The 21,832-nt window shown below is 30.2% G+C and overlaps 1 protein-coding gene and 1 long non-coding RNA gene across 2 annotated transcripts; one reads left to right on the forward strand and one right to left on the reverse strand.

The window, feature by feature from the left end:
* The first annotated feature begins 183 nt into the window (after positions 1-183).
* On the forward strand, positions 184-21,726 carry LOC141454528 (putative inorganic phosphate cotransporter). Its single transcript, XM_074128854.1, has 11 exons — positions 184-343; positions 9,412-9,588; positions 10,822-10,924; positions 16,999-17,135; positions 18,224-18,454; positions 18,531-18,618; positions 18,928-19,148; positions 19,602-19,751; positions 19,829-19,961; positions 20,898-21,139; positions 21,362-21,726. Exons 3-11 carry the CDS (start codon positions 10,843-10,845, stop codon positions 21,509-21,511), a joined length of 1,434 nt encoding a protein of 477 aa, XP_073984955.1. The 5' UTR covers positions 184-343; positions 9,412-9,588; positions 10,822-10,842; the 3' UTR covers positions 21,512-21,726.
* Positions 10,821-14,307, reverse strand: LOC141454536 (uncharacterized). Its single transcript, XR_012458779.1, has 2 exons — positions 14,227-14,307; positions 10,821-11,179 (listed from the first exon to the last, which is right to left on the reverse strand). It is a non-coding gene; the product is annotated as an uncharacterized lncRNA (long non-coding RNA).
* Positions 21,727-21,832: the final 106 nt, after the last annotated feature.

Below are 21,832 nucleotides of genomic sequence, written 5' to 3' on the forward strand. Positions count from 1 at the left end.
TTTGCTTTAAAAGCTTAACACTGGTTATTACTAGGCTAATACTGGTTTATTATTGCATCATCTTTTCACTACGTACATAATTTTTTTTTTCTTTAAATTTTATTATATTCAATTTTACTGTTCTCGTATTTAATAATAAAAGAAGTCAATTGAAAGTTCAATAGACGCTAATAAAGGAGAGTTAATATGAAGTGAAAATGTAAGAGTGCGCTGGTGAACGACTCAGATAGAGTGGCGAAAACCGGGAATGTTTATTGTCTAGAAAGGATTGTAAGTGTGACCTCCAACAAACAGCATAGAACACCAAGGTGTACGGGCACTGCGAGCTTACAGACACGTCCAGGTAAATTTTTTTATTTCTATAGTTTAATATTATTATTATTTTTTGTTTATAGAATTACATTTACTTATAAAGCAGTTCCACAAATATAAGTATTTATTTGTATTCAAAATTAAATTAATATTTTAATGTAGTTTATCTACAATTTTGTGATTTATTTGTTCAAATCATTTGAAAAATTACTTTGTAAAGATACCAGTTTAATTGATCAAGAACTAAAATAAATACAGATAAAAGATGGTTAGTTAATTAAAATAAATTAGTTTAATTTTAGACAAACATATTTCATGAAATACTAAATCAATGTTTTCATAATGTTCTGAAGAAGTTGAAATAATTTTGTTCAGTAAAACCTTGACATCTGTGTTTTGGCTTAAAAAATAAAAGCTTAATTTTTAATATTGCATCCAACAGGCAGGAATAGAGAAAACTTATTGGTTCTAATCATTCGAAGATTCTATCTTTGGATTTAAATCCAACATTCTTATTTAAGAGATCATTTTAGAAGCAAAGGGTTTTGCTTAAGATTAGTCATTATTTATTTAATTGCACACATTTGTATGGCTTCTGTGTAAATTTATTCATTCACTATATAAATAAGCCATTTATTGAGCTATACAAAAAAATACAATAATTTTATTTATATAAATAAAAAATATATTAGTACTTCAACAATTTTGTTCCTACACTTTTTGCAGCAACAATTATGACTACAATAAATATTTACTTTATGCGCAAATGAACTCTGGACAAAACTGTGAATAAATTTGAAATTGTTCAATTGAATTCGAAATAAAAAGCGCTAAATTCATTTATATATTTTTCTACTTTTTTAACTACAGATAGAATATTTTTTTATTACTTTACTTTTTCTATAGTTTTATTTTTGTGAAATACGTGATATTTTTTGGGGGATTTGAAGAGAATCTGTACTAATGCAAATGAGTTTTTGGAGAAGAATGAGGTTGTTAGTTCCAATAAATGAAATGTTGAAGATGTTAATGACGAGAAAAAGAAAATTCGTTTGACCATAAAAGTAAAAAAGGATTGAACAGGTCCTCTTGTTATGTTGATATTCTGTTGTGAGGGTTAGTGCTAACGCAGACCGTAAAGACAAACTATTCTAAGAGGGTAGTTCGCTAAAAAAACTATTCTGCAAATATTAGAAGCTTAGGAAATTATTTAAAAATGTATAGATCTTCCAAACAATATAGTTGTTATTTTCTCCTAGTTTCGTGTAATAGTTTAGTAGTAATAGGCTTGCGCAAATGGAGATAGATATCAAAACGAAGATTGGAGAATAGTTAAATAATTTAGCTGATATTGTTTATCTTACATTACGCACCACGCTAACCTTAAGCTGCTTAAACCAAGTGGGAGGCTCGTATTATCAGGTTCAGTTTTATATTAATAATCGGAAGTCTGCCAAAATTCCAGAAAACTGAAAAAAATCTTTTAAAAAATTAATGTTTTCGGCCAAGTGATTTTGTTTTTTTCTACCCCAAAATTTTGGGATAAATTCAATTATTGTTTTATTTATTTATTTTTTATTAAATTTAAGGCGCGTCAACATCTGAGGTCATTGGCGCCCGGAGATTTTTATCAGTGCTCTGGATACTGTTCTCTTTTTACAGACAACTCAGTCCATCACCGGATAGTTAGCTGTGAGAAGCTTATAGGCTGGGAAAATCTAAGGGCCAGCGACTGGAATCGAAATCAGGATCTCAGAATTGGAAACGATTATACGTTTAACAATGCTCTAATTCCTTCTCTTTCAATAGTTATCAGAAACATTAAAAGTATCAACTGCAGGCCTTCTAAAAGCTTTATTACGCAGTATTCAATTTTATAGAGTTTTGTAGCTTCTTCTTCATTAAAAATAACAATGAAATCATATGGTTTCTTTTATTAGTTTCTAAAAATAAATTCGTAACATTAATCGATAATAACTATCAAATAAATTCCGTATAATACATAAAAGGCAGTAAGAAAATATAGAAGTGTTTATTGTTTACACGTCCAACTGTGATTAGGTAACACGACGCATGGGTTAGCAAACATAAATTTCTTAAGTTCATTGTATAAAGTTTTTAAAGTTTATCATTATATAAAGTCCAAAGCCAATAATACATCCAACTTCACGCTTCTATCTAGTAAATATAGAAGGCAAGAAGTCAAGTGTGTATAAATATTATAATAAATGTACTTAATTGCAACTGTTCTTTTCACTATCGAAAATATTGAGAAGAAAAGTTTTTTTTCTCTTAAAACAATGGATATTAAAAATACTTTTCCTTAAAATAAATCCTTTAAATACAAATATTCCTTAAAAAAGTAAAAATTCCTATGCCGGCGGGTTGTAGCTATTAACAAGATTCTCTATTCCTTCAATTCCTTCTGACTGCGGTGATGTCAGAAGAAGAAGCAGCAACTACTTTTTGGAGCTAGTATTCTACTGCAGAATGCATGATACTTACGAGGGTCGTTTGAAAAATCCGTGCAAAGTCAGAGAGATAGCACCACTGGCGCGTATCGAGGTTATGTTTTGTTAGTAGCATCTCTTGGAAGAACACACACCAAGTTTCAGCCAGATCGGTATATTTCTTTGTGTTTGGCATTCGTTTGAATCGAGGAAGTCGAGTGATTTTCAAAAAATGGACGAAAAAGAATTTCGTGTGTTGATTAAACACTACTTTATGAAAGGCAAAACGCCTCAGGAGACTAAAGAGAAGCTTGATAAACATTATGGTGACTCTGCACCTTCGATTAGGACAGTTTATAAGTGGTTTCAAAATTTTCGGAGTGGCCATATGGGCACAAGTGACGCTGAACGTTCTGGACGTCCTGTTGAGGTTACTACTCCAGAAATCATTGATAAAATCTATGATATGGTGATGGATGACAGAAGAGTGAAGGTGCGTGAGATTGCTAGTGCTGTGGGCATCTCAAATGAACGGGTACATAATATTTTGCATCAAAATTTGGACATGACAAAGCTATCCGCCGCAAGATGGGTGCTGCGATTGCTTACGCTTGACCAAAAACGAAATCGTGTGAAGTGTTGCAAGGACGGTTTGCAGCTGTTCCAGAAGAATCCGCAGGACTTTAAGCGTCGTTTCGTCACTGTGAATGAAACATGGATACATCACTACACTCCTGAGACCAAAGAACAATCTAAAGAATGGGTTACCAAGGGGGAATCTGCGCCAAAAAGGCGAAGACCGTTCCTTCGGCCGGAAAGATTATGGCGACTGTCTTTTGGGATTCGCAAGGAATAATCCTCATCGACTATCTGGAAAAGGGTAAAACTATTACAGGGCATATTATTCATCGTTATTGGACCGTTTGAAAACCGATTGGCCCACAAAAAAGTCCTTTTCCATCACGACAACGCACCAGCTCACACCTCAGCAGTTGTGGTCGCAAAATTAATGGAAATAGGGTTCCAACTCGTTTCACATCCTCCCTATTCTCCAGACTTGGCTCCCTCGGACTACTATTTGTTCCCCAATATGAAGAAATGGCTGGCGGGAAAAATATTTTATTCAAACGAGGAAGTGATTGCAGAAACGAATGGCTATTTTTCAGACTTGGACAAATCCTATTATTCGGAAGGGATCAACAAACTAGAGCAGCGTTGGACGAAGTGTATAAGCCTAAAAGGAGACTATGTTGAAAAATAAAAAAGGTTTACCCCAAAAAATTAAGTAGTTTTTATTTTTGCACGGACTTTTCAAACGACCCTCGTAAATATGGGCCTTTATGGAGCCTTTAATTAGGAAGTGGGGCGCTCAGAGAAGTAGTAAAAATTGCTTTCTATAATTTTTATATTAAAAAAAAAGTAAAAATATTTTCTCTAAAATAATCATTAGTGTTGATAGGGAGAGAGTGGTCTTTAATGGACTGTTTGAAATGTGAGTCTTCGGGTCACAATCGAAGACCCTAAGGACAGAGAAGGTATTCCACTAAAAAGACTGCCGGGAAATCCCTGGAATTTGTAAAAACGAGAAATACAAGAGCTCAGAACAGAAAGCATTTTTTGAATGCAGTTTCTGGGATCAGGATTCCTTCCAAATTCTAATCTAAATCAAAATTGACTAGAGTTACACTTATTTTTTTTTTTCAAAAAATTTGGAGGAGCCTTTTAAGAAAATGAATTAGTGTTCCAAATTAAAGCTGAATCAAAATGCAAGCCATAATTTGTATCTATCTACAGAGGAATGTATAATACTTAATATGGGAAATAGTTTTTGAATACGAAAAATCCGTTCGTTATAAATTTCACAAGCTCTGTTCGTTTCAAATTTCACATACTACGCGGACGACTATTATTCGAAATTCATTTTTCGTAAATGCTTGTTCAAATATGGCTGAAAAAAACGGTAATTTTGTCCAAGATTTTTTCATTTAAATCTTCTTTTTCTTCTACAAATTGTCTATTTTTATTTATTTCTTTATTTTGTAGTTCCTCTCCTTTTTTCCTTGTCAAAATTTCGTCAGGCCTAGACTGTCTAAGAAATTTAATCAAATGTTTTCTTTAGCATAATTAAATAATTTTAAAACAATTTCAATGAATGATTACTACCTCTTGAAAATGGTCAAAGCCAATTGGAAAGTTAAAGAATTTGTAACAAAAAAAAAATGAAGAGTCTTAAAAAATAAAATGTATTATAAATTTAAAACAATAAAAATAAAAAAACAAGAGAAAGTAATGAGAGACTAGAACCTTAACGATGTGCGTCTGAGAAAAAAAATCGTTTTTGTTCGCTTAAGTTTTTAAATTTTATCTTTTGTCCTTGTTAAGCTAAATTAATTATATTTTGTTTATGTTAATCTTATTTTTAATTAATTTAAATGTATAAAACAATTCTGAAGTGTATTAAAACAAATTAAGATTTCTAATTATTCAATTCTTTGTTTTGGTCATTCAGTTATTATTAGTGGTTACAGATTACTGTTGATTATAATCAATTATTAATAATTATTAACGTATGTAACACTAACCTCAAATGAAACTGTCAGGGTGATTAGAGGAGTTAGAACATTTCAAATACTACTTTAGAGCCTCATCCATTTCTTATAAAGAATAAGATAAAAGTCCAAGGATATCGGTGACAATCAAAAAGAGCTGGCTGGCTTCATTAAAATTAGGGTTCCAGTTTTATTTTACGTTTTGCGCATTTCTTTGAAATACTGTCAAAGCAGTATTTGTAAAAATTATTATTGAACTGCTACTGATCTAATATGTTCAGTAAATGTAAAAGATAGATTGACGGTAAGCATTTCTTAAATACTATACAAGTTTTCCTCAATATCTCTAAAATCACTTTTTTCTTTTTGAGAAAAAATAAATTTAGAAAACAGAGCGTAGAACAAACAAAATTGTAATTTAAAAGCTCACTATATTTTGCGTTCATACCTAAAATACTGTCCAAGTATTTATGTTCTAATGAGTAGTTAATTTAAGTAATTGAGTAGCGAACAATTCCTAAAAACAATTGACGAAAGATTAGAAGTCCTTCTGAACACCAGTGCCTCTATAAAAATTGTCCACCTGCCGTAAGGTTGGGTTCCCGGATGATGGCAGCTGGTAGCCCAGTCGTTGCAAGGTCAAAGTACATGTTCTAGGCATTTGCTAGCCAGTAAATAATATTAAAACCATAATCAAATGTTAAAAAGTAGTTGTTTTATTTTCCGACTACATTTTGTAAATTTTCCATTTTATAAATTTGTTTGTTGGCTTTTACAAAAACTTAAAAAATATTTAGGCAGATTTTTCTACCCCTGAAATTTAAAACTTCCGTAACATTAAACTTTAAGGATTTTAAATTTACAAACTTTAGAAAGATATCAGATATCAGACAGATTCTGTCTAAAGATACTTTATATACTAACAAAATGTAGTCGTGGGATTAGGGCACATTTCACTTGGCTATATTAATGAGATTTTGAGATTATGAAAAGGGTTTAATTATGATTGTTATTGTTTTTTTTTGCAGAGAGTGGTTGTCGGATTTAGGTCTCCTTTCAATTGGCTTCGTTAACATGTCGAAGATGAGATTATAACTATGGTTGCTGTCAATTATGAAAATATTTTGTGGCACTTAATTATTACTTGATAGTCACTGAAACTATTGAAATTAAAGATAATAATAATATGTATTTTTTCTTTTAACTCTTATACAGAGAGTGCGAAAAAGTAAAGAATCCGAATTCTATTTTGTACAAAAATATTTGTGTTACCAAATTCAATAAGTTTTATACAAACGAAAATTCCTAGATCTATTTCAAAAAATTAAAAAGTGAGATCATTAATATAAAAAACAATTAAAAAAAAGAAAACAAGTAGATGACAAAATTACACTATTTAATCTGGACAGATTATTTAATTAATTAACTTCTTGTCCATTTAAATCGACGAATGTTTAGAATACTGTATTCTGATTTATACATAAGGAGACTTGCACATATATACAGGATGTTCATTTTAAGACGGCTCAAATGCATTTCATGCTTAAACGGTTAATCTGAGCGAAAAATGGTAGAGGAAACATTTGTTGCCAGTCACCTCTAGTTTCAGAATATGTGACTTGATTTTAGATTCCTGCCCGCATACGCGCTGACGCGCGACCAAAAGTGAGGGTTCGCAGTTGACCAAACTTATTCCTTAATTTATGAAATAATGCACCTTACTCAACTTGTGAAGCATGTACTGTGCCTTCAAAGGTGCCGCTTCTGGCTGGCAAGCCAGGAGGTTATCAACTGCTCTCTGTACTTGAGGAGGCATCTTTGAAGGAACAGTACATGCTTCACAAGTTGAGTAAAGTGCATATTTTGATAAATTAAGGAATAAGTTTGATCCTTTACATGAAAGATATTGATCACTTAAATATGTGGCAGGAGGTTTCCAATACTTTTGGTAATTAAACGCAACTCTCCCAAAATTACCAAATAATTATTAAACCTTCTTGTTTGAAACAGATGTAAAATTAATTTTTAGCCATTTTGAGCCTGCTTGAGAACATCTAAAGCTCTTAACATTTGATTTTTCTTAGAAAAATCTCTCGGAAAACGACTTATTTCCCGATATTAAGAAAAATACTAGCTTTACTGCCTTGGCAATATTTTCAGTAGAAAGGGGAGGAAAAAATACATAAAAATGGCCTATCGCGTGCTCTTCTTTCTCTTTGATAACAAGTTAAAAAATTGAAATATGATTAATAAATACCAGATTTTGAAATACCCTAGCACCTTTAATTTTGAAGATATCGAATTGCGGTATCCGGTTTCTTTCATAACTTTTTATGCTCTTAAAAAGGGTGTATATGAAAATGGGGGTCAACTGCGAACCCTCACTTTTGGTCGCGCGTCAGCGTATGCGGGCAGGAATCTAAAATCAAGTCACATATTCTGAAACTAGAGGCAACGAATTTTTCCTCTACCATTTTTTGCTCAGATTAACCGTTTAAGCATGAAATATATTTGAGCCGTCTTAAAATGAACACCCTTATATATGTATATATACATGTATATCAATTAAAATAATCAAAGTATTTGAATTATTACTTTCTTAAAATAATAAAATTAAATTTTCTGCGTGCAATTGTATAAATGCATTGATCAAGGATGTTGATTGCAAAATTGCATAAGTTATGACTTATTTTCCAATATGTAATGGTGATCAATTTACCATTTGTGTAATTCAAGTTTAGTTGTACTTCGTCTAGGACAAGATTTAGCCTCTGGTAACAAAATAAAAATCATTTTGACAGAATTAAATCATCATTTCACTGACTTACTTTGTTTCTGAGTGCTATGCCAGCTTCTAGGCAGAAGTAGTTTCTTATACAGAGAGCAATGTACGACGAATATGGAACTATAGAGGCTCCTGGAATGTGAAAACTCTGGAAGAGTAGGGGCTTGGTCGCTAACATTCTTTTGTTGTTCACCCATATTCGCTTCTTTGACGTTAAATCTTAACTAGGTTTGTGGCTAAATAATAATCTACATCTTATAATACCAAAATGTTTTTGGTTTAACTGAATATGAAAAGTATTTTTTGGAATGTCTTGGTTCTAATTTTGGTTAGTACTTTTGTGATGAGGAATAGATCACGGATAATACATCCATTCGTCAAAAAGTGGTGCATTGTACGGAATGAAATAGCGAATGGAATGAAACCATAAACAAGTCAATAATCCATTAATCCTAATTCAAAATTTAATTGAATATTTCGACATCCCGATTTTTCATTAGTTCCTTGTCCAACTTTTCTATGGTCTTTATGTAAAGTCAGCCACATTGATGTCAATTAATGCTCTTTCACTTGCTAAATAGGCATCAACATATTGTAATTAGGCAGAGAGATTTTTATTTTATGTTCCAAAATTCTGTACCGTTCCCAAAAAAAAGTTTGAAGGATTCTTTTATTTCTTTCAATTTAAGTGAACAATATTTACTCTAAGACAGGGTTTCCTGTAACTCATAAAATTTACTGGTACTTACGTTTCCTAACAGAAGTTACCATTAATGGTTACTTATTGAAGGGACAATTGTTTTTTTACTTGTTCAAAAATATTGCCGAGCTTCGGGCATATAATTTTTTGTTTTAACATAATTTATAATAATCAATATTTCAACAAAATATAATAATATATTTTTTTCAAAGTCTAAAAGACATTTGAGTTTTGTTATCATAACAAGAAGGAAAAATAAATAAAATAAGTGACAGATAGTAAATTAATTTTTCCTTTTTTGCGCATCATCATCTGAGATCATCAGCGCCCGTTGTCTTTTTCAGTACACTGTCCCTCCGGCGGACTGGGAGCTGTATAACTAGCTTCTTGGAAAAGAGAATTTAAGGACAGGCAGCTGGTTTCAAAGATTACAAACAGACAAAAACAAAAGTTTTTTTTCCATTTATTAGAAATTTGGTGCATATATGGTTACCAAATATGTGAAACCAATATAACTAACCTAACTTGCTATTGATAAACTTACAATTAGTTCCTAGTAATATTCAATTAGTTACTATTTAAACAAGGCAATAACTGAAATTAATGTTTTTACAGGTACAATACGCAGGCTGCACAAGAATTGAAGATTACATTATTTGCGTAGCAGATCTTAGGTACAGGACGTTGTCTACTAAAGCTCCTTTACCCGTACAAAACAAGATTAAGAACTTATTATTTAGCGCGTAGAAGAAACCAAAGCTTTAATTCTTATTTGGGCTTACTAATCTTTTGGTTAGTAGATTCTTTAGTTGTACTTAATAAGATACAAAAAATATATCTTTTGAAATTAGAATCACAATTTTTATTTATTTATTTTAAAAAGAACATATGCTTGAGAAGTTTTATGTTGCCAATTTATAGACAAAGAACTATTTCTTTTTGTGGTTATAAAATGATTTAATCAAAACTTAAACTCCCTATAATTATAATTACTTTCTCTAATTTTTAGATTGCTAAGTACTCAGGGAAATCTACTTAGCGAGCGAAAAATTCGTTTGAATGGATATGAATGAATGAGTTCTGTTTTGCTTCCAAGAAAACTCTTTTGCAAAATGAAATTATTATCAGCAGTTCAGATATGTTAGATAATATTTCAAACTGAAAATAAAACCACTTCGATATTTTATATGCAGATTAATTTTATTGTTAAATTTGTTATTGTATATTGTGGTTGAATTAATTGTAAACACATTTAAAAAAATAGAATTCTAATCAGCGTTTCAGATGTGATTGATATTATTTCAAACAGAAAACAAAAAAAATTATCATTTTTTAAGTTGATTAATGTTATTGTTTTTGTTATTGTGACTTCGTGTTGAATTTATTGTAAACAAACTAGCCAGAATTTAGGGGTATATCTAGGTACTTAATATAGAAAAATTTCTCCCATATTACTTACAAGAAATAATAATAAAAAAGAAAGCCTCTTCACATAAAAATATGGGTATCTAATTTCAATTAAATCGAATGTAATAAAATTAATAACCGTAAATAATAGTAATAAAAAAAAAACTGAGAAGTGATTGAGCTTTAGCTAGATAAAAAGAATGTTAATAATTGATAGGCGAAAACCGGTTCATAGGTATATGTGCACTTTCATTGCTTATGACCAAGTTACAACTGCATTGTCATAGTCATCGTCGCACTGCAGTTCCTCAATTCATTTTCTGCACATCTAATATTTAATCAACGTTTCCCACTTAACACAATGTTGAAAACATTGTTATACGGGAACTTTTAACATAACTTATTACAAGCCTATCAATAAGAATATTCTCTGCTTTTTTAAAGTTTGAAGTTTAGTTTTTTTTACTTAAAACGTAACACTTGCCTTTAAACCTATGTGTAATCTAAGTGAATAATGCTAAACATAAATTACTTTGTGATAAACCAATACAAAACCTAATCTACATTACATATTTACATATTTTTAACAATTGTTTAAAATTGATTATTTTTTTACAGAAATATTAGTTAACAAAAACTATGGAGTTTGATTCTTCAAAATTAGAATTAACAAAACCACAACCTTCAACTGAAGATATTTCGTTAAATTTTAGTGGAAAATGTAAGTGATACATTTTTTAATAATAATATACTGTACAGTAACGAAAGTTTACAATTTTTTGAAATTTATGTATTTTTCGGGAAGTCTGTTCATTAATGATGAAATGATATGCATGTCGTCCCTTCAAACAGTTGTGCCTTATAAGCTTCTTTTTCTCAACCCATGGCTTCTCTTCAGAAGGGAATCATCTTACTTGTTCTCCCCGCTGCGGTTACTCACAGGTCACAATGAGTAGAGGACTTTTCTTATTTTCACCTTTTTGTTACCACAACAGAAGATGCCTACGTTAGCCAAAAAATTTATACTGGATCTTACTTCACTTAATGCCTAATTCCACTTTACTATCAGAAGTCCCGGAAACCATCAACATCCCTTGTAACAGGTGTTTATCTGTTAGATAGTACTAAGAAATCAACATTCCACTGTTTTCTTATGTTTTCTTTATCTTTTCCATTGCTAGCATTATTCTGTCAACTAAGATAACATTCTGGCCTTTAATATCTCATTTGGTTTAGATATTACGTCTTTAGATATTTGCAAATCTTCAACGTGTTAATTACTTCCGTGGCAACTCTTGGAGGGATAAGATGTACATCTTTGACAGTATGGTTTCGAGTGTTTTACTCTATGCTTCGGAAATTTGGAGCCCTAATTATTTCGACCTTCTGGAAAGAGTGCATTTAAAATTCCTAAAATCGTTACTGCATCTTTCTCGCAATACGCCTGACGCTTTTGTCCGTTTGGAAAGTAATCGGCTGCATATTAAAGCTCTAATTTTTAAACGAATGTTGGGATTCTGGTCAAAAATCTTAAATCTACCTCATGATAGTCTACCAAGAGTCTGCTATAATGGTTTGTTTGAACAGTCAGATACTATTCAATTGCCTTATAACTGGGTAATGGAATTTAGAAGACTCTTATTTTCTATAGGTGGCGACGATGTGTGGCTAGCGCAAAGTTCGGAGGAATTAAGAAAAAGGAAAAACTCCTTGATAGAAAGTTTTAATAATAATTTGTTGAGTAAGGATATACTTTCTGTGACTCATGCTTCCTTTAATAACTATTTTAGAAGCATAAGCCTTCTTGGTTTGCCTGAACCATACATCTACTTCAGATGTGATCCTAAATTTATTCGGACTTTGTCACAAATCCGCCTAATGAGCAAAATCAAACCTAGAATTTATCTAAATGGAACTGTTCATAGCTTCAATCCTGACAATGTTTGTTCTTTATGTAAATGTTCTAAAGATGAATTTACACATTTTTTGTTAGAGTGTGCTGTATTATCTTTCTTTAGGGACACTTATTTAAGAAGTTATGTGCGATCGAATGTAAAGTTTCAAGACCAAGTCGATGATCTCCTTTTTGTAGATAACTTGAGTAAATTAAAAAGTATATATTTTTATGTTTATAATGCATTAAGGCTAAGAGCTATACTTGTGGGTTGATATTTCTTATTTGTTTGTTTTTTAAACGCAGATTTGTTTACTTTTTCTTTCTTTTTATTTGTATACTCTCTCTCATAGTTATTTAATTGTGTACAATTATTAGCTAATATATTATAAAATTGTATGTATCATTCTATTGTGTGTTGTATATATATATATAGTAATTGGTAACCGAGACCAACTCGGCAATAAATAAATAATAATAATTACTTCCGTGATTAGGATATTGAGTCATTTAGCTCTTACTTAGTTTAATTATTATCGTCCCAAAAATGTTATAACCAAGAAATATATCTTAAGATTTGGATACTTTGGATCCCTTTTTGACCAAAGTTGGAAATTTTTACAAACATCCATAAATATAATCATGCAGTTATATTAGTTGTAAAGCCAGCGCTGGAGATCATATTGTTTAAAAAATTAGTTTTTACGGAAATATTTGTTTTGACATTTCCCTATATAGAGAAAAATGGGAAAAAAAATTTACGTGGGTGTACATGGAAGAGGAACCTTAATACTGAGGTTTTCCACTATTAAATATCTCTTTTAACTTCAGCCCCCATCTGGATTTATCCCGGATATCCTCTTCGTGATCGTAGAGGCTTTCTTGGACGTCGTCTATCCACTTTTCCTTGGGTCTGCTCTTTCTTCTTCTACATTCGCCTTCCCCGTCTAGGATCTCTTTCATCTTCTATTCTCTCTTTATAATATAGAATAACCATCTAAATTTCTTAGAGAGAAATTTCAAAAAAGAAATTATCTTTTTAAAAGTTACTCTACCCTATAAAGAGAGTTTTGCTTACTTGATACAAAAAAAAAAAAAAAAAAAAAAAATGCATAGAATAATTTTGAAAATTTAATGATTTCAAGCTCAAACTGTATTTGAACTAAGAATAATCTTAGCAACTAAATAATTCACCAGGTGATGACTGTAGTTGATTTTTTGATAAAATTATCATCAACCCAAGAGAAAATGACGAAAAAATGTAAAAAAAAGTTGGGGGACATGATTTACTTTTTTTAAAAATAAATCTTACTTTATTTTATCATTTCTATTTACTTTTGTGTGCACACTGATCAAGTGATACTATCAAAGTAATTAAAGTGATATGCCTTTGATGTTGATAATAATAATGTGTAGTAGATAGCCTGTTGATCATGGCTTTTTTTTTTTAGAGAGAGAGAGTATTAAATATTGAAGTTCATTAATCATCTTCCTTTCTAATTAACTTTTTGTATAAACCATATTGTTGTTTTCATAATACAGGATCACGGCATCTGTTCGCCGTTTTTATAAAATTGGAATATCATTCAGGAATATCAGCGTATGTATTTAAATTTTCGGCGTTTTTCCTAAAGAGTTCGCCTCAGGGCAGTATTGCTTTCATAGCCTCCTACCATACTAATTTCTTTTTAAATGTTTTTAATAATTTTCTGCCTGAATGTTCCATTTGAACTTAAACATAGCGAAGTTATGCCTAACCTTATTTATTTCTCATTGAATTTTCCTCCTACAAGAATGTGGAAGAGCTGTGATGTTACGCTACCTTAGAAAATATTCTTTTATTTACAGTGGCTCAAGCACAATGTTTCGAGTCAACCAACTTTTTTTTTTTAGTGGAAATTCTGTTACAAGAAAACTTAATTTCATACATTACGATGAAAGAGAATCGCGTGAATGATCCACTGGAATCAGAGCTTCCATAGTTTTGTCAGAAAGATATTTTACTTAGCGATTTTTTATTTGCTCTACTCAACTCAGTATGAGTACACGAAAATTTGAGCTTAGGAAAATATTATATGTATTAACTTAAATAACAATTTGGGAAAATTTAACTTTTTGGCAGTACTTACTCGCACCTCTCAGCTGCAGAAGAAGTTAAATTATTAACAGGCAATATTATCTGATCAAATCTGCATTTTCTAAAAACTGATGATATTACGAATTGACCTTTAGACTGTTGATCTTAGTAAATATTTAAAATAAAATGAAATTTCTTATGATTAGATAATATGATAGAATCTAAGATAAATAGCTATTTAAAACATAATAAAATGACCTTAATCGTAATTAAAAAAGTCTGGGAGATATTTTATTAATGTCTAATTGAGAAGAACGTATAATTTTACGCGTCATAATTGCTGATATTATTATTAAATAATTACTAACACAAAATTGACCTGTTAAATGCTGATTTTATTTTAAACAGAGATTTTAAGAGTTGATATTCTCTTTAATTACAAAATATTGTTTGAAATAGTATGAAATAATTTAAATACGATAATGATATGATGTTTTTTTGTTGATTGTAACTTTTTCACTAAATTACTATTAAGTGTTGCGATTACGACCGAATTTTCGATATTTTGCTGGAAAAAGTAGTTTTTTTTTAAAAAAAAACGTGGTCTTCGTGATTGTATGGGTGTATGAATAAAATATACCGTAAACTGAAAATCACGCCAAGTTGATTATTTATATTTGAATGGTGGGTTCTAACATGGAAGTCGATTGCTGTAATTTATTGTCAAAATCCCTCATCCAGAAGTTGAATCCATTTTAATGAATGGATTTTTTCATCTTCTTTTTTTGAAATTTTCTTTAAAAAAAAACTCAATTATTTGTTTTTTCAGAAAATTTTTAACGTTTTGTACTCACATTTATCTACAATTTTAAGTCTATAATTTTATTACTTGATATTTTTTCCCCCAAAAAAATTCGATTAAGTGCACTTCTTGGAAGACCTACAAAGAGATTCCTACTGGGAACTTACAGTTTCTTTCTCTAGCTTGATGAACCTTTCTCTGATCTAAAACAATTCCTCTCCAATTCATGTGAAGTGATTTGAAAGTTTCAGTCGAAAAATAAAAAAACTCAAGGTGAACGTTCAATTTTATTATTTTTATTTCTGGCGCAACAGCCAAAGTCCAAGGCTTTTTGCAAATTGGCAATTTAAAGAATTGATGTGGTAAAAAAAATTCACTTTCGTGAAACACCGCCCGTATTTCTTGGTTTTGTTACCATTAAGTTACAGAATTTTGATACCAATTATTTTTTTAAAATACATTTTAGGTGAACTGAACAGTGTTTGTGGTTACAAGAGAATGGGATACCCATCCAGGGCGAGCTATTTTTATTAAATACAATTTGGGATGAAAATTGAGAAGCTTGATCCTCCATTATGTAGTCCTTTGGGGATGAGTCATAGGAATTACGAGACAGACCAATTTGACTCCTCCTGCCCTCCGTAATCTCGTAATTTCTTCCCCGACCTCGGTATACTTTATCTTTTAATTTAATATCGATGTTAAATTAATAAATAAAATTGTTATTTAAATATCATGTATCGTATTCATTTTAATGTAGTCAAATTAAAACGCGTCAAGATTTGAGGCCATGACGCCCGGAGCCTTTTACCTGGAAGAGAAAATCTGAAGGCAGGCAGTTGGAACTCTGCAAAAAAATCCAGGCCACTAACCACTGATTCCTTCCTTCATTATTATTATTATTATTATTAAGTGGGCTACGACCCAAAAGCTAAGTCTTGTTCTGTATCTAAAATGTTCGCCATTTATCTCTAATCATTGTTGCTGACTTCCAACAGTAAATAGCGTCTGCAAGTCAATGTAGTCTTGCCTTCTATTGTTATTATTAATATTATTATTAATATTATCCAAATATTAATATTATTATATATTATTATTAATATTATCCAAATATTCGATCATTCAAATTAAGACATCCATCTTCCTCGAGTCTCTCTACATGGTCAGCTCTATTCAGCTTGGTAAGATTCAAACCGTCCTTAATTTTCCCATGAACTCTTCTTTTAAATCCATTAATCGCTCAACATTACTGTAGCTTCTTTCTCATCAACACTTTCGCCAGTTCGTTTAAGATAAATTATTGGTTCATTTCTGAATCTGTTTAAACAGCAAATGTCACACTTAGAAGATTTTCAAACTCAATATGCAAGTTTTTAATCTGTTTTGTTCTTATTAACAGTTTGTTCTTGCTCCAGTTCTAGAATGAAGAATGCTCTCTTGTTTTGTTAACAAGGTAGTCAGAAAGTTATATTTTTTGAGGTAGTTTGATTTATTTTTATTAGCGTTACTTTCAAGATAAATAATTAATTTATCTTCTTTCAAAAATGTAATGAATATTTTATGGGATTACTTTTTTGTATTTTTGATGCATTTGATTAGGATTTTATCATTAGAAAATTAGATATAAATTAACTTACTTAATCCGGATTTTCCTTCTGTAGGTGTCTAATGGAAACCTCCTGTCCTCAAAACTTTCTCTTGCAGCTTCTCTCAGACCTTGTCCCGTCATCTGCTCAACGATTTCCTCCTCCCTTCTTCTTCCTCAGCTTTATTATGAGTCCGTGATTGAGCGACTATTTGTGAAACTGTAAAAATAGGGACAAAGGACATAATTTTGTAAGTTTTGGAAAGAGGAATTTGGTAATGAAATGCCCACTGTTATATTATTATTATTTATGATTTAAGGCGCATCAACATCTAAGGTTATTGGCACCTATTATTATTATTATTATTATTATTATTATTATTATTATTATTATTTTTGCCGCATATCTACATAATTTTTTTTCTCATATTTTTCAGGCGGAACTTTAGGAAAGAGGTACATCCAAGCTGGAATGTTATTCTTATGTCTATTTACTGCATTCTTTTTAAGAGTTAATATGTCAGTCGCCATTGTATCCATGACTGATAAGAATAGTTCGAATATTGATTTCCATGTAAGTAGAAAAAAAAAACAATTTTTTTTTTTTAACATAAAATTACAAATAAGAATAGACTTAACCAATTAAATCATTTGTTCTGCAACATGTATAGAACATAAAACATGATGCACTATTATATTTTATTTGTGAATTAAGTTAGGAAAATCATATTTCAAAAATATTAATTTATAATGAATTCATTGTACGTTTTTAAATTTATTCTAATTCACCTGGAATTAGATAACAATTTAAAACACAAAAATAATGAACAACATATACCAAAAAATAGAAAGCAACAATCTTTTATGGGAACTAGGCGACATTAAGTAGCAAAGTGTCACACTCCCTTCAACGGAACCGCGGTCTACTTATCTTGTCAGAAAATGGAAATACCTTTAGCTCTATAACCACAATATGCTATTGCAATGATCACTCATTGAAATCTGATTTTTGGGCTAAACGATCTGATTAATCGAAAGTTATGGCTTAGAAATAAATAGTCAATCATAAATTTATTATGAATTTGCATTATAATCATTAAAAATAAATCTATCAAGCCCCAAAAAGTCAATAGTTTTTATAAAGGCCTCAACAAGAAGCAAGTTGTGCTTTTTGTGGATTAACATGCAACTAATTTCTTCTTCACCTCTAGTATTAGTGGTTTGGTTAATTCTAAAAAAAGAAATAGTGAGCCAGTTGTAACAAAAGAATAAAATATTATGTACAGTGGTAGCCTACCCATCCTACAACATGAGCAAATTTTATGAAAATATCCAGGAATAATTTGTGCGTAAAGATCACAAAATGTAATCATTTACTGTAGTGGCTATTCCGATCAACATTACCTTCTAATTTGGATTTTTATTCAGTTCCGTTTAGTATTGAATTCTTAAGTATTAAGTTAAGTATAAGTAATTCCTATTATTTTTAATCATAAACACTCTGAAAATCACTTATGTCAAAATCCATAAAACATTTCTTTCAATTTAATATAAATTTGAAATGAATCAGTCAAGGTACAAACATACTCCTATTTATAATTATACTAATTTTATTTTTAATTTTGTTTAATTTTATAGTTAACATATTTTGTTTAATTTCAGGAATTTAAATGGTCTGAAAAAGAGAAAAGTGCAGTATTGAGTTCATTTTTTTGGGGTTATTTAGTGATACAAGCACCTGCTGGGCAATTAGGACAATATTTTAGCCCTAAATTATTATTACTAATAACTAATCTAATATCAGCTTTATTAGCTACACTCACTCCAACTGCATCCTACTATGGTGGTTGGAAATTATTGTGTGCAATAAGAGCTGGACAAGGATTGTGTCAGGTTAATCAAAGTTTATTTAGTTAACGCTTTTTTAAATATAGAGTTTTGCCATTTTTACTGATTTATTTGTTTGCAGGGTTTTGTAGTCCCATTATTATATAATTTGGCATCAAAATGGGCACCTCTAAGAGAAAGAAATAGATTTGTAGGACTCTCAATGAATGGTAAATTAAATTATTATTATCTGTACACTATTGTAATTGTGATTTACATGAAATACTTTTTTAAACTCCTCGTTGCAAGAGGAGAAATAATAGAGATAAGAAATTGTGTTTTTATTGGAATCGCATATTTGAAGTATTATTAGGCAGAAAATATCGATTTTAGACTATGGTCATATGTATTTGTAAAAAACTTGAAGTGAGGTTATTTTGCTTTGGTTTAAATATTCATTCCAACTAAACTTATCTTAAATTTTACAAAGATCATTTCATTCTTTATTTTTAGTTTATAAAAATAATTGTTGTCAATAGGAGGTACACTGGGAGCTACGATGGCTATGCCATTTTGTGGATTGTTAGCTCAGAGCTCTGGTGGATGGCCGTCAGTGTTCTACGCATCTGCATCTTTAGGTTTACTTTGGACACTGTTATGGGCATATCTCGGAGCAGATAGTCCAGCAGCTCACAGTACTATATCGTTGAAAGAAAGGGAATACATAGAATGCTCTTTGGCTAATACTACTTCTCAAAAAGTAAGGTTCAAATTTAATATTATCCTTGGTTCGTTTTATTTCTTTAATTGAATGAACAAAAAAGGATCTGTTTTAGCGTAAACAAGAAAAACCCTTGAAACATAAAATTTAATCATATGCTTATTATTTTTAACTAAAATGATGGTTTGGTTAACGACCGTTGATATTAGATTATCCTTGGGAATATTGAGGAGCGGTCAAAAATTTTGTAGACAAATTTTTTTTTTTTACCGAAATTTCTTTTTAATAAATTTTCAGCAAATTTATAGCCTTCAATTAGGCTGAGTTTTCTCATTCTGCAAGACGATTGAAACCTTTTTAATTATAAAATTCCAAATACAGAAGTAGACGACATTATTTTATTATTATTTATTTGAGTACGCAAAAGAGTATTTGTCCTCGCATAAATTTGCAGAAAATAATTGTACTCATGTTATTTTTTTATCAATACAGGTTTACAAAACACCATGGACAAAAATTCTCACATCTGTACCATTTTGGGCATTAATTGCTGCCCATTTAGGAAACGGTTGGGGTTTTTCAATTCTTATAACAGAAACACCAACATTCATTAATTCAGTTTTGGATTTCAATATTGGCGCGGTAAATATTTTATTTTAATATGATTAACTTAAAGCGCTGGTAAATATAGAAATGTTTATAAATGGTCAATATTTCAGAATGGTTTCTTGTCAGCTCTTCCATATTTGTGTATGTGGTTGCTTGCTTTTCCTGTATGCTGGCTAGCCGATTATCTGCAGGAGAATAACATTGTTACTAATAATGTTGTCAGAAAAGTTTGGACAACTGTTTGTAAGTAACCAATTATTCTAGTTAATTTATTTAATGAAACTCCCTTATTCATGTTACAATTTTAAATGTGTTTAAAGAGTATTATGATTGAAGATCACGCCAATCCCTTTCTTGGGCAGGTTATTCCTTCCTCTTCTGGCTAATGCCATTTCTTGAAATGCAGAATTTAGTATGGCTAAATATAAATTGTTAATATAAGTCAATAATTGTTAATAAAGTTATAATTGTTAAGTATAATATATATGTTGAGCAGTAGCGTTTTAGCCAAATGTAATGCTGATTTGTTTGAAATTTTGGCAAAACCGGATTTTTAAAAAGCCAAAGCTAGTTTAAATTTTCTTGGGCATTAATATTTATAATACAAATTTATTTTAATTATTATTTTTTGTTATAGATTTTTGTTGTACAACAGAATAGTTCTTGCGTTTAAACTTCATAGTGCACTATAAAATAATTGATTCTCTATTTTTTACTGAGATAGGAGTCTGGTTAGGTTCCACAATCGGACTCCGATACTTACTTGATATTTTTTCGAAATCGATCCTGCGATTTTCTTTTAACTTTGTTTATTTACTGCGTATAAGTAGTTCTAAACTTTTCTTTGTAACATATTCTCGGGAAAATTCGATTATGAGTAGTTCTTATTGAGGTTTGTGTTTGGGTTTTTCTCGATGCCTGAATTGTGTAAATATCGACTTATCATTTTTTAATTTAAAATAAATTGGCTGTCCAGAAACGCTATTTCACTAAAAAGATTGTTTTGGTTAATAGTGATTTTTTTTCAAAAATGATCCGAGTCAGTTGAAGTCAAATACTTTTTAGTAGAAATTGCATGTTTCATGAAAATTTAATTAAGAGATAGTCATGGGAATTTCCACACCATATTTGTTTTTGTTTCTTTGTTTACTATAATTGCATTAATTATTTATGTTTCAGCACAAGGTGGAAGTGCTATTGCACTAATTGTACTCGGATTTATTGGCAACGATCCAGTTGCAGCAATGATCACATTGACAGTAGCGGTTTCCGTATCTTCCTTTCTATTTAGTGGGTTCAATATTAATCATTTAGATTTGTCACCAAATTTTGTTGGTGTATTGATGGGAATAGCGAATGGCTTGGAAAATGTTAGCACAATAATCGCTCCACTTACTGTCGGATTATTTGTTAACAATCTGGTGAGTATCAGTGTTTTATAACTGTTTGTTGTAAGTGGGGATTTGGAGCTGGCAATGATAAACTAGTTTTTAAATGCTTTTTCCTTTTTTTTAAATTTATTAATTATTTTAGGGGATTATAGGCTTAAAATTGTACCTCAATAGTACAATTGTTATGATAAAAATCTTTACTTTATAACTTTACTGTTGAATAAAATTTCCTTATAAATTAAAATTTTACAGGAGTCACTAGAGCAATGGCGATCAGTATTTCTTCTAACTGCCTGCGTTGCAATTACAGGGAATATAATATTTATCATATTTGGCAGTACCAAAGTACAACCATGGAATATACCAGAAGAAGATAAATTGAAAGATAATTGCAAAGTATAATGTATATCATAGAAATATATCACTTTGTTAAAAACCAAAAATATATATATATTTTTTTTATGGAAAATTAATTTAATAATTTATTTTTATGTTACGCTTTGTATATTATTGTACATAAATGAAAACATTTGTTTTTTACGTTTATTAAAAAAAAAGTGCCTCTTTTTATACATATTTTTGTTTTGTTAAAAATAAATAAAATTTGAATTTATTAAGTTATGGCCATTTTTATTAAATTCCAGGAATAGACTCTAAGTGTACAGTTGAAAATTAAAAAATTTAAAATTGATGAATAAATAACTCACAATTATTCACAACTAT

The sequence above is a fragment of the Rhodnius prolixus genome, unplaced genomic scaffold (genome assembly GCF_049639745.1).
Source record: "Rhodnius prolixus isolate KJV_2025 unplaced genomic scaffold, Rpr scaffold_9, whole genome shotgun sequence".
In the NCBI taxonomy this organism is placed as follows: domain Eukaryota; kingdom Metazoa; phylum Arthropoda; class Insecta; order Hemiptera; family Reduviidae; genus Rhodnius; species Rhodnius prolixus.